Raw genomic sequence first — 13,854 nt, 5'->3', positions numbered from 1 at the left:
TATAGGCATAGTAGCATGATCACAGCCACAATACAATGGCAGCTTCAGCTCCTGCCGGATGATGGAGGGAGACAGAGCTCTCTGGCAATTTCCACTGAATTAGCAAAACAAGACACACGTGGAATGACTGTCCCAGCCTTTCAAAAGCATGTGTGTCAGGATGAATACATGTCCAGAAGGACTAAGTGGGGCAAAGATTTTATCTAGAGCATTAATCAACCTACTCAGTCTCCCAGCTGTTTTAACGAGCACTGAGGGCAGAGAAGTGGGAGTGTGTGTAGGGCTGGGTGTGATGGAGAGGAGGAGAGTAGCTTTCTGCATTTGCTATGCTAAACTATATTGAGAAACCAAGAGAAACAGCTCATACATCCCTATCACATGCATTTGCATAGGATGGAGGATATTTCCTTGAAAGAGGAGGCTGCAATATGAATGAGGTAATTTGCATCTGCAACTTTAAGTTTAAAAAATCTTCTGCAAGATAAGATCAAAAAGGCCAGAGGGAGTTGGTAACAATTGACCAGAACTGTAGGAGGCTCCAGGTTGAAGTGAGATGTTGCAATTAGTCTCTGGCATTGAAAACCTTTAACAGATAACCAGGCTTCCACAGTGAGAGCTGCCACCCTCTAAAAGGCTGAAATGGACTCAAATACATATTAAGTATGCATGATGATAGCTTTCAGCGTTGCCACAAATATTTTCTCTCCTCTTTCCCTGGCATTCCATATCCCAAAGTGCACAGATGCTTTTTCCAGAAAGCTATTCCTCCGCCTTTGCCTCAGAGTTCACATCCTGTGTGACACACATGAAATGGGAGAATAGTCCATTCAGTCAGAGATGTAGAAAGGTCACCCTTAAAATTTTGCCTTGGAGCTACAGCAGTGACACTGTGTTGGCAATAGCCCCTACACTTTTTCTAGTGGAGAAATGGGTGCCTCTGGAAATACCACAGCCTTGATTGCTGTAGAGCCCATCTGAACTCAGAAACCTTGGAAACGGCCTCTAGGCCCCAGAGGTCTGCACACCAGTGTGAAGAGCATGCTTCTCTGCTTTTACTAAATCTGGAGTCATTTTGTCTCATTTTTACTTTCTAAGGCTACAGGGTTTATTTTCAGCATACAGTATAAATAACTCATATTCATTATTCCTGCTGAAAATTACTGAAGATGATAGGTCATCTGGAATTGGCAGCTTGGAATTTTGGTCAGGGACAGTCTGGGGGATTGTTTTACATGCACAATGCTCTGTAAAAAACCTAGCTCTGTCTTCCTTGTCATTTGCTTAACTTCTTCATACAACATCATCCTCTGTGTGACAGGTCAGTGTACTCAATGAAAACATTTGCATTCAAAGTGGTGAGTCTAACTGTCCTGACCTAAAAGGGAAAAGATACAGGGATATGGGGAGGGTATCAGCATTGACTTCTCAAGCCTCCTTCCAAATAGTGTCCATTTACCAGCCTAGGAATTGGGTTGGCCAATAGATTTGCCAGGGATTCCCTCTGCCCCTCACTCCCTCTCCCCCCTCCCCCCAGAAAAGAAGCACTTGCAGCTGTTTTAGAGGCACAAGAGGAGCTTGTTGAAGGACCCTATGACAGCTTTAAATGCTGGCAGAGGAACAGAAAATCAAATAGAAAATACAACGTGCGTTTGGTATTTCTGTTGCCTGATGTAAAGTCCACTATTAAAAAAAGTCACAGAAGAGAATTGAAGAAGTCCTCAGGATAGCAACAAATATATGCAAAATCCATCTCTCTAGAGAGATATATTGATAGTAAATAGGACTATCCATTTTTGAAGGAAGACTAAATTTGAAGAAAATACCTCAGAGTCTCTGGGAAAATACAGTATTTCTGCCATTTTTTTTTCTTGGGGTAACAGAAAAACGCTTAAAGAAGGAAACTCAAGGTCCATTAATTGCAATGTTATTTCATTTATATTCGCCTTTAACTGCTGTCTTCAGCCCGCCCAATATCCAAATTTAGAGCTTTCATACACACTACTGAAGGCAACGGAGGCTGCAGCGAGTGGTCCACCGGCTGCGGGGAAGGCGAGCTGCGGGAGCCCGTTCCCTGCCCCATTCCAGGCGGGAAGGGTCAGAGGGATTTTGCAGATGTTCCGCCTTCGGGACAAACGGCCTGAGGGGCCAGACGCATCGAACAAAAAAAAGGAAGAGCCGCACCGCCGCCTCTCCCAAAAAGGTACGGAGGCACCGGCAGCGCCGGCTCCGCCGCATCCCGCGGGGCCGAGCCCGGGGGGCTCCGCAGCCCGCACTGCCCGCGGGGTGGGGGCGGAGGCGGCGCTGCTGCGCGGCCGGCCGCCCGCCCCCTCCTCCGCCTCCGCCTGCCTCCCGCAGCTCCGCAAGGAAAAGCCGGCAGCGGCTTCGCTCGCTGCCAGAGCGGCGGTGCGCGGCGACGGGAGACGAGCTCTTCTCGCTTCTCCTAATTTTTAATTATTTTTTTTTTCATTCTAAAACTTTAATTTTATCTTTTTTTTTTAAATATATAAATTATTATTCGCTGTTTATTAGTTTTCCAGCTGCGGGCGCTGCCGCCCGGGATGGGGCACTGCGGTGCCCGAGGAGCGCTGGGCGGCGGCGGGCGAGCGGCGTCCCGGAGCGGGCTGTGAGCCGCGGCAGCGCCGCCGGCAGCAACAGGTACCCGGCCGGGCTCCCGGAGGGGTGCGGGGCCCGAGCCCGCGGGGGAAGGAAGGAAGGAAGGAAGGAAGGAAGGAAGGAAGGAAGGAAGGAAGGAAGGAAGGAAGGAAGGAAAGGGGCGCTGCTGAACGGGGACGTGGCTGAGAGCAGCTCCAGGGCTGCGGGGCAGGAGAGCCGCGCTCACAGGAGCGGGTCCTAACCCCGCTCATCTGCCGGCGGCGGCGAGGTTTTGAGGAAGGCAAAGGTGCTCTTTTGGGGCGTCCCGGGCATGGTTTTAGGCTGTGATTGTGAAGAAAATCTTGACCATGGGTGTTCCCTGAGGGGCATGAAGCTGGCTTAATATTTTATCACAGAGCGTGGCAATGCTTAGCCCTGTTTCCATAAAAAAGTCTCGGCGTTTCCTCAGGTCTTGTCTTTCTATTTCCAGTGGGCTTTTATGGTATTACTGGTTAGAGGAGAGCTTAGATCCTCTTTAAGTTCCCTTTACAGTCCTCTGGCTCTTTTCCAAGGACTGATGCAAACACATAACACGCTGGCATTGCTCTTCAGTTTACCTCTGAATGCCCTGGTTACAAAAGGTCACCCTAATCCTGTGACTAGTCTTTCTATCGCTGCGTTTGCCGAGCATTTTGGCGTCTCTCATTCAAAGTTTTAAAAAGCTTTCTGGAAACAGTGTGCTTGTGGCCATGCTGCCTTTGCACCCTTTTATCCATCTCTCTGGGAAGAGCTGAGTGTATTCCCAGTGTAATTGCAGGATTCATTAATCTGGCCATGTATTCAGCCACGCTCATTTTGATTACCGTGTTTGAGCTGCTGTCATGCAGCTGGAGCCTGGGGCAGAGAGCACACTCTCAAGCAGAAACATCATCTTCTCCAGTGGTTAATTACATTTCACAAGTATCTCTCTCCTGCATAAACAAAAGTAGGAGCATACCCAAAGAGAGATCTTAAGGAAGGAGACAGGAGGAAGGTGTATTTCCTGAAAGATTCCTTTGCTAGTTGCCGAGCTGTCTGGGAGATCTTCACACACTGGGAAGAGACAAAATGTGATGTGGTTTTTGTGGCCAGACTCAGAAAGGTATCCACTGGGATGGGTTCAGAGCTCTGCTTTATAACCATAATGGGCAAATGTGACAGATTGTTCAATTTTTAAATGAACGTGGGTGGGTATATATGTTGCACAGTGGGAGTCTAAAGGAAGCAAAGTTTATCTTTTTTTCCCATAAATCCAGCGTTTTCTAAGCTAATACCTGAAGATTAGGACAGTACTTAAGATGGTGTCTGTACTGCTTGCAAGTGCAGATAAGCACTTGTGCAAAGTGAACTTTGACGATCCCAGCATCCATAACTTGATGCTGGTTTGACTTTTAGCATCCAAGCTGCATTTCCTTGATGAAGTGTGAGCTCTGGGGATTTTCTTTGTTTTATTTTGTTTTTAAAAAACAATATATTAAATTTCTTTCCAGGATCCTGCATAAGAAACAGAGCACTTAGCTTTGGCATGTTGCTACTCCTCTCTAGAATGACAGGACAGTTATACCTTAGAGGTTTTTCTGCTGCAGAATTAATATTTCTTAAATGCTTTGAAACTTGTAAGTGGAGAAGTGTGTGTTTTGTGAAGGAGCATCAATAAGTGAAAAAGGTGCTTTTCTTCCCATGTGCTTTCAAGGCACATGACCATTTTATTCACCTGTATCACAGAACAAACACTCGGGCTAAGAGTGGTACAAAGCACAGCCTCAAAGCTCACAGTGGCATGTTTACGTGCCATACAGGGTTACCTTTTGCTCTTTGATATTTTTAAACCTGAACAGGCAGAAAGGTAACTTCCACACAAAGTGCAGTGCTGGAAAAGGTCTGGGGAAGCCGCCTTGTTTCCTGCTGGGAGAAGTGGGAGTGAGAGCTATAAGCAGCATTGGCTTTTTCCAAAAAAGGGATGGCTGGTTTGACACTTTTTTTTTTCTGATGCTATACATGTGGCAGTGACAAGCTGCTCGCAGACAACCCACTTAACTGGGGTAGTTTTCATCAGGCAAACTAGGCTGTGAGCAGCTGGGAGATAGACAGCTTGTGTCTGTGGCCATTCAGCCTGCACAGAGCATCAGCTGAAAGCAGACAGGGAAGGAAGTGAAACAGCAATGCCTGAACACACACTCCTGGCACGGGCTTGTTAGAGAGCACTGGGATGAGAATTAGTATCAGATAGGGGCCTGTTACATCACTTTGAAGTTGTGTGGTTCCTGGATGACTCTATTAACAAAATGAGAGGAGAAAAAAATGGTTATTTTCTCACTTAGCAGGAGCTTGGAGGTCATTGTTTTGTTCACTCAGCTTACAGTGCCTGCTGATTTTCTGAAAGGGAGGTTGCTAAAGGAGTTTCTTACTGAGAGATTTTCAAAATTAATCTTAAAGAACACACACTGAATTTGTTTTCCCCTCCACTAGTTTTGCACTGATTGTTGCATTGACTCCAAGATGTGCTTGCCCTTTCAGGAGGCAAAGAACGGCCCACTTGGAATTTAAAGCCAAATGTGAAGTCTTTTGAGAGCAGGAGCAATTTTGCCCTGGGAGACTTTACAAACCATGGTGGCTGCATGTTAAACCCATGACAGAGTCAATGAGAATTTAAGTTGCCAACATCTTCGTTTCCCATGTTGTCCTTCAGACAGTTGTGTTACACCAGAGCACAGGCAGAAGGGCAGTCTGTGAGCAGGGGAGCCAGGCTGCTGGAGGAGGAATGGAAGGATGGGCTTTGCCAGCTCCCCATGAGAGAGCTGGAAGGAGATCGGCAACAGAAGCCAACCTTGATGGCAATGAACTGGGTCATATTATATCTCTCTGCCTAATGTCAGAAATGGCTTAACTAAGGCTGGGCAGTCAGCTCAGTTTGAGCTCCATGACTGTGCTTCCCTACATATCCCAAATCAAACAGAAACTGCATTTTCTTGTCCACAGCTCTTCTGCAGCTTTATTTCCACTCCTCAGTGCAAATGCTGCTCATGCCCTCACTTACCTGCATCTGTGTGGGCTGTATAGCTGGCCTGGGGCTGGTTGAATCCTGTCCTGTCCCTTCCCATAAAGCTGGTGTTCTGACACCTGAAATACTTCCAGGTGGGAATTTCAGGGGGAAAGGAAACATCAGGTACCAGGTAATATTTTCTGGGAACTGTAGTTATCCCCATTTGGCAGCCTAGGGACAGACAACCTTCAGCTCCTGTTTTACAGCCCGTGAGGTACCAGTTTTAGCTCAGCCTTCACCAAATCGTAGAATGGCTTAGGTTGGAAGGGACCTTTAAAGGCCATCTAGTCCAAGCCCCCTGCATTGAGCAGGGACATCTTTAATTAGATCAGGTTCCTCAGAGACCTCTCCAACCTGACCTTAAATGTTTCCAGAGATGGGGCATCTACCACCTCTCTGGGCAACCTGTGCCAGTGTTTCACCACCTTAACTGTAAAAAAAAAAAAAAAAAAAAAAAACCAATTCTCATGTCCAGCTTAAATCTGCCCTCTTATAGTTTAAAATCATTACCCTTTCTCCTATCACTACAAGTCTGCATCCAGGGGATTTGGATTAAATCCCTAGAATTTTTGCTCTTCAGCTCTGGCTTTGAAGTCTTTTTGCTGCTGGTTCTGGTGCTGTTTAGAATAAAGAGGATTCCACCTCCCCAGTCCCATCCAGGTTAATTAGGGAGCTATAGCTAGTCTCCAGGAACCAAACCATGATCAAAAATGACAATCCCAGTACGTGCTGCCCCATGGGATTTGGTAGGTGTGGCGAAGGGCAGGTTCATAGTGTACTTGAATTGCTTTTTGGTAGCCACAAGTACAGACCTTGCCTTATTCTTTGCATACAGGCTCTGCACCCAGTGGACTCAAGAAGTGAGTCCTCTAAGCATGGCACAAGAAGTAACTGGCCTTTTTTTCCTAAAATTGTCTTTTTCTTGCGTCTTCTTCTGTTGCAAGGGTATCCTGTAATTTTTACTTCCTGGCCAGCACAAAAGAAATGACAGATTGGCACAGGAGTATTCGAGCATCTTTCTTCTTTTCAATGGGAGGAACAAATTGAAGCTGACAGTTCCCTGGAACCAGAGCAACACATGAAGTAGTCACAATAATACATTTTATCTTTCAGCTCTTTTAGAGCATCAGAAGCTCTCTGGTCTCTGATGCCTCCAGTAAGCTGACCTTGGCTGGCAGAGCCAACCATCTCATTACTGCTGTCCCACTGCTCACAGCCTGCCCTCTGTCCTGGCCCTCAAACAGCCTGATTAACTGCAGCAGCAGCTATTACTTTCCAGGTTGTGCATCCTGCTGCTAAACCTTCACTAACACCAGAACTGTTTCAAATAATCCCTTCTGTAATCACCTTTTTTTTTTTTTTAAATTCAAAAACCTCATCTAGCTGCAGCACCCAGAGATTTGTCACAGATGACTTTGTCCTGAAAACTCTCATCAACAGGAAAACTTCTAGTCATCCATTAACTCCAAGAAGCAGTTGCAACAGAGAAAATATCTTGTCATCACGAAAGTTCTGGTTTTAGCTTGTGCCTTTGCCTCTACAAAACACCAGTCTAGACCAGCCCTATCTTTTACTATTTATACATTTGTATTTGAGCTGACCAAAAGAAGGAACTGCTTTTCAATGAAATCTGTAGGAGACAGGCAAATAAGCATCTGTAAATAGTGACAGGAGGTTCATGTTTCAACAGAACATGCAAGGTTGAACACCAGATCTTCCCTTCTCTTTCCCCAAATTAACGTCTTGCTGTCTAACCAGCCAAAACTGCTTGATTTGTGCCTCAGTGAGGTGTCTTTCTTCACTGTCAGATTTGTGTTGCATCTGCTAGAAGTGTAAATCTGAACAAAGGAAAAAATTTTTTGCTTATAGTGAATGCACTCATTGAGGGTGCCTTAGAAGCCTTGAGGATCAAGGCTTGTGCTTGGGGTTGACATGGTGACAGTGGTCTATGATAACTGCTGCAGGCAGGTAGGGTAGACAGTGCAGCTCTCTATTCCAAGTCTGATAGGCATTTTCTTGTTGTGTAACATGAAGGAAAATGTATTTTCCATAATTAAGCATCTTAACATCCTCTGTTAGTATTTAATTTTAAAATGTTTGATTTTAAAACTTTTTAGCTGTGGTACAGAAGTAGTGGTGTATGTTGCAGCTTTGTGCAATAATATCCCTGCAAGTAATCTTTGGCCAGTGAGTCTCATTGGGTATGGATGCACCTTTTTCTCTGGTCACCCCTGTAAGCATCGCTGGATCAGGGCAGCAACCTGTGCACTTTCCCAACCAAACAGGCACATCAGTGGGTGACAACAATGCTGTTGCCAATGCTCAATTAAGTGTGTAAAGTGTTGCCCTGCATGACTGACTGCCCTTTCCTTGTCTCATTCAGTGCATCCATAAAACAGTGTTCTGTTAGTTCAAAGAAGGACTTGGTTTTTTGCACAGAGGTGCTGGTGGCATTGGAAGAGTTGGCTGTGAGGTGCTCTTTGATCCATGAGGCTTTTTCTTGAATTCAGTATGACACTTGCAGGTCACATCTACTTAGATATAAACAAAATTTTGTGTATAAGAAGAGATGTTGCCTAAGATAAACAGAGAAGAATGTTTAGTTTATTAGATGTTCAGATTAATAAAACCAGGAGCTGGAATTGCTCACTGCAGTAAGTCATCTGTGCTACATAAAACCAAACCAAAGCTGTATTAAAAATGCTAAGACTCAGCTGAGGCCAGAGAATAATCAGCTTAAAAATCTGCCTGCATAAACTGAGGTTTTGCTTTCTTTGAAATCAGAGGGAGATCTTGTCATCATCTCCCTATATGACAGCTGGACCACAAAGCCTTGTTCCATTATGTAGAGTGCTGGACTGGAAGTGCTTTCAATACATTTGATTTCCATGCCCTGTGCTGAAAACAGAAGTTCCCTGAAGGTTAGATGGCTTTTCATATGCAGTTAACCAGCAAAAGGTTGCTTTTTCCCCATTCTCTCCTAGCTCTACCCTTAAGAAGAAAATAATCTTCCTTCCTAGTAGAGAAGGTGGCAGCAGTGGATCCTGTGTGGCAGCTTCTATCTTAAACTGAACCCTGTACACAGGGTTCCTCCAGACACTGTATTTCTTGTGGGCATGTCATGCTGCCAGCAGCTGAGGAAGACAATGGCCTCAATTGGCAAAGGGACAAAATAATTGTCCATCCTCATGAAAAGCTGTGATATTCTCCTTTTCCTATATCCTTAATAATGGTCTGTTAATATGACGTGATTAGGAAAATGCAGAGATCAACAGAGAAGGAAGAAACGAAGGGCAGCAGAGGACAAGCGATGGGGTCATTCCTAAAAGCTTGTCATTAGCCTGCAATGGCCCCAGTAGGTCTTTCTTTTAAATGGCATACTGTGGAATAGCAGGGATGAGCCAAGATGCGCTGCCTTAATTTGTTTCATGAAAAGTTGCACCAGATAATTACCTTGTAGTTCAGTGACAAAAAGCACTGTCCGATCTTTTCAGTTCATGCTTAGTTTATGTAATGTCTCTGTGTCTAGAAAACTCAAATGGTAACTAATCCTATAGCATAGCTGGAGCATATGGCATTTTAAACTCAGGATTTGGTTCTTTTTTAATGTCCACTAAAAATTAAATTTGCCAATTAACCCTGACTAGATCTACCTGCTGTAGTTTTAAGAGTTTCATCAGGTTTGCATTGGCTTTGTCTGTGACAGTAAACTACAGACATTTGCAAATGTTTTGGGCAGGAACAGCAGCAGACATAGACCAGCCTGTATCTATGGCATTAAACTCTCCTGCCTTTCAGAGGAGGATAGTACATCAGGACTGCTTTGGGAATGATCCTTGGTCCATGCTTCCCAAAATACGCACAGTAGTTGTGTACGAAAGCCCTATGTGGCCTAAACCAGAACTGCACCAGTGACTGTTTAGCATAACTTCCTTTAAGGAGCAGAAAGCCATTGCAGAATCAAGAGAGAACAGCTTTTCTGTACTGAGAATCTCAGCATTCTGGAGTGGTTTGTGTTTTAAGGGACCTTTAAGGGCCATCTACTTCCAATCCTGTCCTTATCATGGGAACCTTCCAGTAGACTAGGTTTGCTCAAAGTACAGTCCAAGTCAACCTCAGTGTTTCCAGGAATGAAGCATCTGCAGCCACTCTGTTGTAGATGGTCCAGTGTTTCAGCACCCTCATTGTAAATAATTTTTTCCTTATATCTAGTCAAAACCTACCCTTTTTTAGTTACAAAAGATTGCCCCTTGTCCTATTACTACCAGGCGTGCTGAGAAGTTTGACTCCATCTTTCTTACAAGCCCCTTTCAAGTACTGAAAAGCTACAGTTCAGTCTCTCTGGAGCCTTCTCTTTGCCAGCTCAACAGCTCCAACTCCCTCAGCCTGTCTTTGTAGGAGAGGTGCTCCATCCTCAGGGCTCACTCCAGCATGTCCCTGTCTTTCCAGTGCCGAGGGCCCCAGACATTGATGCAGTACTTGATGTGGGGTCTCACCAGAGCAGAAGGGCAGTGTCCCTCACCCTGCTGCCCACATGCAGCACAGAATATTGCTGGTTTTCTGGGCTCCATTTGCACGTTGTTGAGTCATCTTGATAAGTGTTGAAATGAAATGTGGTTTCAGAAAATGGTGGCAAGGAGAGCAGGTCTCCCTAAAAATCTAGATATTTTTTCAAGTGGTTCCTGTAAACACCTGTATGTCTATAAAGCTGTTCTGCTCTTTTTGTGGATACCTGGTACAAGATAACTGTGTGGGACAAGGTTGGGATAGCTGTGCCCTCTGGCAGTCTACACATAACAATCATATTTTTTATTTTGCTCAGCTGCTACATTGGTCATAAGACTTCTTTTTCCAGTACCAGTGTCACTAACACAAGCTTTTCCCAAGAGGGACCTTAGCATAGACCCTTACCCTTTTATCCTCTTTCAGATGTTTCATACAGATCCTTTAATGATCCTGACCAGAGAAAATGGTGGTGCTTTGGGAGTTTAGGCTGTTTTATAATATTAGATATGTACTCATATCCTGTGCCTTCAAGAGGTATTAAATGCTTAAAAGAGGTATTAAATGCTTAAAATATTGTAGCCAAGAGAATAATGAACTCTGCCACAACTTTAAATAAAATTTCTTAAAGTTGTATCTGTAAGAAGACTGAAGTTTTGAATTTGAAAATGAGCTGAAGCCAAGAGACAAATGAGTTGCATCAGTGCAGACAGCCATTCTTGGTTGCTCATGGACAGTGTTCAACTACTTGATGTACTGAAAGAGAGCTTCAGACAGATGCTATAGCCAAATGTAAATGGAGTAATACAGGACTTGTATGGCAATGCTCCTTAAGTGGCCACACTTGTAAGGTGTAAAAATTATTAAATAAGTCTGTGCTGCAATGCTCATGTCTGGGAGAACATCCAGCTTTAAAGGTTTTCATCCTAGGACATGTAACGGTGTATCTTCAACAGTACTTTAGTGAGCAGCGTGCCATTACGACACTCCTGGAAATAGACTGATCATATAAACATCCATGGAGTTTTAAGTCACCCTAATCCCATGTATTTAAAGAGGAGCAGCAAAGCGTTTGTATCTCATTAGTGGCTGAAAGGATTTGACAACAATGATGTTTTACTTTCCTTTCAGGGATGCAAAGCCTGTCGTACTTGTTTAATTTAGCTCACTCATGCTTATATTAGAGCGTACCTGGAATGGATACCGAGAACAGCTAGTTTGTCTGTCTTGGCTGAGGGAAAACAAATAATCTCTAGAGCAGCCCACTGGTTACCCAAACCATCCTGCATGTGTTTACTTGATGCATTTACTTTCCTGCAGATGCAAAGAAATGGTATCCTCAGCTTGCTATCCTTGCTATCCTGCTACCATCTGTATTAAATGAGTGTTATAAAGCAGCAAAAATGTTGGTGCAAAGTAATTAAAGAAATCAGCATTCTCAAGGACAACTTTGCTAGCCATTGCTTTTTTTCTCCTATCATGGAGAAGATTTTTATATTCATTCCTTGCACAGTCTGAGAAAGTGAAGTCACTCTGTGTTACTTACACTTGACGTGCAAATTTAGGTCACTGCTCAGATTCATCATGGATTTTGCCAAAGGACTCCCACTGGAGCTGCATCTATTGGCATCAGTGCTGTCTGACCCCACTTGTGCTTGGATGTTACTCCTGGGTGTTATTCCAGATGTTACTGTTGGTCAGTAAGGGTCAAGGGAGACCACTCTTGGTTGGTCACTTTTTGTGGTCTAAGCTAAGAAATTAAAATTACACCCAACATCTGTGGTCAACCAGGCATATGCTAAAAGAGGTAGAGAAGTAGCCAGGCTGTTTCTGGCTGGAGGAGTTCCCACAACCTGTTTTGCATCCTGCTAGTCTTACTACTGCTCAGAAGATTGCTCTTAGTAGTTTATCTCCTGATGCAGGAATAGATAACAGAGCTGTCCAAAGTCTTGCACTTTTATGACTGTGCAGTGCTGCCACAATGACAGTGTAGTTAATTGTGTGCTCAAGCCACTCTGTTGAACTGCTTGTTAAGGATTTTGTGCAAGGTGGATTTAAAGCATGAGAGGATTGTTCTCAGTTGTGTTTCAGAAGTGCTTTTTCTTTAGATTATTTGCCAGCACTTGAATGGCAGTGGGTCTTTGGTTTTAATTAAATCTTACATTGACATAGAGAATTATCAGTGATGAGTAGAATTGGAGTTGACTTCTAATCAAAGATAATTCTGCATACTGGGGTGGGTTTGAGATGAATGAATGTCAAATGTAATTAGATGGTCAGATTCTGATCCCTCAGCTGCACTCACAAGTACAGTTATAGACCAAATTTTGCTTATTTATGCTAATGCCAGCTGAATATGATTGCCCTATGTCTCTAATGCTGTAGGGAGAAAGATTATGGAGGGCTCCATGTGGGCTCCTGCGCATGCTCACCTCAGCCACCAGTGTGAAATAAATGTTAGAACTGAAAAAAAAAAAAAAAAAAAGGAGGTCAGCTGCCACAAACCCATCTGTTGTGTGCTGAACCGTTTAGGATCAAATTTATTTTCCTTGGGTTTATTACAGTGAAATAACTCATTTGCATTTCCCTTTCCTTGGGTTTTCAGCTGTACCAGGAGGAAGGTGCAGTGTAGTCTTTCTCTGAGGGGAGGTTAAGCAGAGGCTCCCTGGCAGCACAAATAGAGAAACGGGGGCATTGCACTGAGAGCTCTAGTGAAGCAGTAGATTCAAAAAGGGGAGGAAAAAAGCTAAGGGTGGTATGAGACAAAAAGGGTGCTGCTTTTACCTTAGCTACTGCCAATCTTTATTTCTGTGTTCTTGTGAGGTGATGAGAATTAATGCTAAAGGCATGTTTTACAATAAAAATAAAATGAAGTGAAAAGTCCTCACGCTGACCTTGGTACCTAGACTGGTGTGAGAGATGACTTACTGAATATATGGAGCTATATTGCAGTAGGAACATCAGCTATCAAGTTCTATGCATTTGCAGTCATATCTACTTTAACGTTTTGCTCTTGACCTGGACTATTAGCTTTTTTCTTACTGTTACTATTGCTTTTTATGCAATAAAAAGGTTTATGTACATCATGTAGTTTGGGTAGGAGGAGCAGGAAAACAACATGGGCTGTTACAGATGGTAGACAATTTGTATTTCTGCTCAGGGTGTCTAGTGATGAGCTAGCAAATATTGTAGCATTTGAATTGAAAATGCCCTTACATGCAACATTTAAAATGTTCTTACAGAAATGAGGCCATAAAGTACAAGCCTTTTTCCTAAGGCTTGATGCAATTTGAAACAAAAGCTGAAATTTGGTACTGAAATATTACATTTTCATTTATTAGAAACAGGTAATGGCACCTTGTGCTCGCTTGTGGGGATTTCTGCATGAAAAAGTAAAGCTCCCAGCTGTGGGCTTAAGAGCTATAAAAGATGCATCAGTTGCATAAACATTTCTTTGTGCATTGTAAGAATGGAATCCACCTGAATTGAAGGTATTGAAATACTGCTAATAAAAGAATCACTGTAGGTGTGGTGTCCCTGATGGACATAAAGTCATCCGTGAGAAGTGTGCTCAAGCCTTCAGAGAGATCCTGCTGGATAATCAGTGCCGAGGATGTCCATGGTGAGGGAAGAGACCACCTCAGCAAGAGCAGGATGATCTGCAGTGGGCTCAGCTA

The 13,854-nt window shown here is 43.8% G+C and overlaps 1 protein-coding gene across 6 annotated transcripts in view; it reads left to right on the top strand.

The window, feature by feature from the left end:
- RIPOR2 (RHO family interacting cell polarization regulator 2) overlaps positions 1-13,854 on the top strand; it is a 107,174-nt gene that overhangs the window by 53,366 nt on the left and 39,954 nt on the right. For 2 of the 6 annotated variants that reach the window (XM_021528660.3, XM_021528656.3), the window contains exon 1: positions 1,617-2,200. The exons of 2 other annotated variants lie outside the window; for them this stretch is intronic. In XM_021528660.3, coding sequence (XP_021384335.1) covers positions 2,113-2,200 — 88 coding nt within the window. In that variant the 5' untranslated portion in view covers positions 1,617-2,112. Of the gene's footprint in view, positions 1-1,616; positions 2,201-2,340; positions 2,656-13,854 lie in introns of those variants that run through there. 2 more of the 6 variants (XM_021528661.3, XM_021528659.3) reach the window with 2 other exon arrangements.

This window comes from Lonchura striata, chromosome 1 (genome assembly GCF_046129695.1).
Source record: "Lonchura striata isolate bLonStr1 chromosome 1, bLonStr1.mat, whole genome shotgun sequence".
Classification (NCBI taxonomy): Eukaryota; Metazoa; Chordata; class Aves; order Passeriformes; family Estrildidae; genus Lonchura; species Lonchura striata.
Note: the sequence above shows the minus strand (reverse complement) of the source record. Positions and strands in the feature narration are given on the sequence as shown.